Genomic DNA, 3207 nt, shown 5'->3' on the forward strand with positions numbered 1-3207 from the left:
TATGAAGCACTGTCAAGAGCATGCCAAACCAACAGGTGGCGATATAATCTCAACCGTAAAGCCATGTTGGCCAATCAGAAGCCTGAAAAAGTTTCCAGAAAAGCAGATAACAGCACAGGCTCCGACGTCACAAGTCAAAAACTCCGGTTTCGCTTTTCTACACGATAACACTGCAACCAGAGTTTTTGAAAATCTTCACCCTGGCTCAAATAAGGCCCTGTCCACACGAACGCGGTTATTTTTAAAACCGCAGCTGTTTCTAAGCGGTTAGGCCGTTCGTCCACACGCAAACGCAGCACCAGTTCACTGAAACCGAACATTTTTGAAAACGCCTGCCAGGGTGAAGATTTTCAAAAACTCCGGTTGCAGTGTTATCATGTAGACGGCGAAACCGGAGTTATCTCCGCCTACTGGAGACTTTTTCAGGCTTCTGATTGGCCAACATGGCTTTACGGTTGAGATTATATCGCCACCTGTTGGTTTGGCATGCTCTTGACAGTGCTTCATAGCATGCATTTGCGTTTTCATGTGAACGAAGATTTCTTTTTAAACGGAAGAAGGAAAAACTCCCGACATGGCCCGAGTCTCTGACCTCAGCAGACGTGATGGATGAGTTTGTGTCTGTCGTCTGTGGGATGTGAAGTGCTAATCACGTCAGATTGGTGAGCTTGCGCTCATACAGTGAGATCTGTGGAAGCGAGCGCTCAGACGACGCGGGCTGATAGCTCTGTGTCTCTGTATATCTGCTCTGACGTTTCATTAGATTCCTTCGCTGTCTGAGGGCGCCCCGGGCCTCTGGTGTCCGTGTTTGGACTCAAAGTCAAGCGTTTTCGGGAGGTTTTGCTGGGATTTTATGAGTCGTAACTGTAGCTGCTAACAGAGATGTGAAATTACTCCAGCGCTTGTAGGATGTTCACCTCAAAGCGGCCACCAAACAGTTTCCACCTCACCAGTCCTTTAATCAAAACAAAGTGCTAATGATACGGACTGTGAGTGTGTTTTACTGTGGAATCGATGGAAGAAACATTCAAATAAAGGACTTCATTGGCTCCTTGCAGCATTTTTGATTCACTTTATGCCTCTCAACAAACTTTTTTTTTTTTTTTTCAATTTATCGGGTTGTTGAGTTGCAGTCTCTAAATCTCTAAAAAGTTACATTCTTTCTTCCTTCTAGGTTTCTTAAAAGAGTAGTTCACCCAAAAATGAAACATTATTTACTCACCTCGTGTCGTTCCAAACCCGTGAGATCTTCGGAACACAAATAAAGATATTTTTGATGAAATCCGAGAGCTTTCTGACCCTGCATAGACAGCAATGCAACTGAAACGTTCACGTTCACGACATCGTTAAAATAGTCCGTGTGACATCAGTGGTTCAGCCGTAATGTGGTGAAGCTACGAGAATACTTTTTGTGCGCAAAGAAAACAAAAATAATGACTTTATTCAACAATTCTTCTCTTCCGTGTTGCATTCACGAGAGTACCACGATGCGTGTGTGTTGTATGTCACATGGACTATTTTAATGATGTCTGTACTACCTTTCTGGGCCTTGAACATGATAATTATCATTATTCCAGTCTTCAGTGTCACATGATCTTCAGAAATCATTCTAATATGCTGATTTGCTGCTCAAGAAACATTTCTGATTATTATCAATGTTGAAAACACTTGTGCTGCACAATATTTATAAATGATTCACTGAAATAGAAATCTAACCATTATAAAGGTTTTTACAGTCACTTTTGATCAATTGAATGCATCCTGAATGAAAGTGTTAAACCTGCTGCACACAAACATTTGAAATATAGGCTATTCATGCGAGTGTGTGGTTTATCTTTAAATGCACACTGACACTAATTGAGAAAACTATTAAGTGTTTTCCTCAGAAAAACAGCTGGATGTATTCGTGAAGAGACGCCCGCGTCTCATTTGTGACGGTCACGAGGAGAATGTTCACTGTGTTTATGAGGCTTCAAAGATCAGTTTAGAGCAGGAGGATCAGGTTTGTGAAGGTGAGAGTCTGAGGACCCACATCTGCAGCTGATCGGTCCAAACAGATGTGGAATGTCTGTGATGTTGGCGACGTCCTGAGCGGATCGAACACGTGACCGGCTCCCGTCGAATTCAACTTGTTTTTGGATCAAGTCTGTCGTTCCAGCGAGTTTCTCTTCCCTCATTAAAGGGATAGTTCACCCCAAAATGAAAATTCTGTCATTAATTACTCACCCTCGTGTCGTTCTAAACCCGTAAGACCTCCGTTCATCTTCGGAACACAAATTAAGATATTTTTTATGAATTCTCCCATAGACAGCAAGGGTCCTTACACGATCAAGGTCCAGAAACGTAGCATCGGTTAAATAATCCATGTGACATCAGGGGGTTCAACCGTAATTTTACGAAGCTACGAGAATACTTTTTGTGCGCAAAAGAAAAAAAACTACTTTTTTCAACAATTTGTCTCCTCCCTAGCACCGTTTTAGAGTGTATCCACTGAACGTAAATTGCGTGCTGTGTTAGCTGCATCACGCGGATACATCGTTTACTCTTTGATCTGAATGAAAGCAACGTATCCGCGCTGCGATTTCATTAATCGAACACTATTTCGATTAATGAAATATAACCAGTCTGTAAAACTTCAAATGTTGTTACTGTATTTTTCGTGGTAAAGTTCTGGCAACCACAGCTACTGTTTTTTTTACCACAAGTTTTTTCATTAAACTGAGCCACTCTGACGTAAACAACCCTCTCAAACGTCTGCTTGAGTCCGAACATTAACGTTTGCTTTAGTCTGAGAAAGTTATTTTGACTGCACTGCAGGAGTGAATCACTGTAGAGAATATGAACCAGCAACACTTGTTGACCAAAGAACTTTCAGCTGGATTTTTTGTGTGTGATCAGTCACGTAACACATTACCCATGATCCTCTCTGTCTCTCAGCTCTGTTCCCATCAGCCTTCAGAGTGAAGCGAGGGACGCCAGCGCTGCTCAACCCTACGTTTCAGAAATCAGCGGAGGACGCCAGCCTTCTGTACGAGGTGCGGCCCACGCTGTTGTGCAATATGCTGTGATACTTACAAAGAAAATTCACATAATATCTCAACTCATTCTCAAAGACACGAATGAGATTAAATGGAGAGCAAATGGAGTGTGTGTGTGTGAGTGTGTGTGTGTGTGTGAGTGTGAGTGTGAGTGTGTGTGTGAGTGAGT

At 42.5% G+C, this 3207-nt stretch overlaps 1 protein-coding gene across 1 annotated transcript in view; it reads left to right on the forward strand.

Moving 5' to 3' along the window:
* Window positions 1–3207, forward strand: part of LOC107707096 (protein FAM180A-like) — a 9414-nt gene that overhangs the window by 3473 nt on the left and 2734 nt on the right. The window contains exon 2 of the mRNA XM_016510980.1: window positions 2938–3035. Coding sequence (XP_016366466.1) covers window positions 2938–3035 — 98 coding nt within the window. The remainder of the gene's footprint in view (window positions 1–2937; window positions 3036–3207) is intronic.

Source organism: Sinocyclocheilus rhinocerous, unplaced genomic scaffold (genome assembly GCF_001515625.1).
Source record: "Sinocyclocheilus rhinocerous isolate Xijiao unplaced genomic scaffold, SAMN03320098_v1.1 scaffold2160, whole genome shotgun sequence".
Classification (NCBI taxonomy): Eukaryota; Metazoa; Chordata; class Actinopteri; order Cypriniformes; family Cyprinidae; genus Sinocyclocheilus; species Sinocyclocheilus rhinocerous.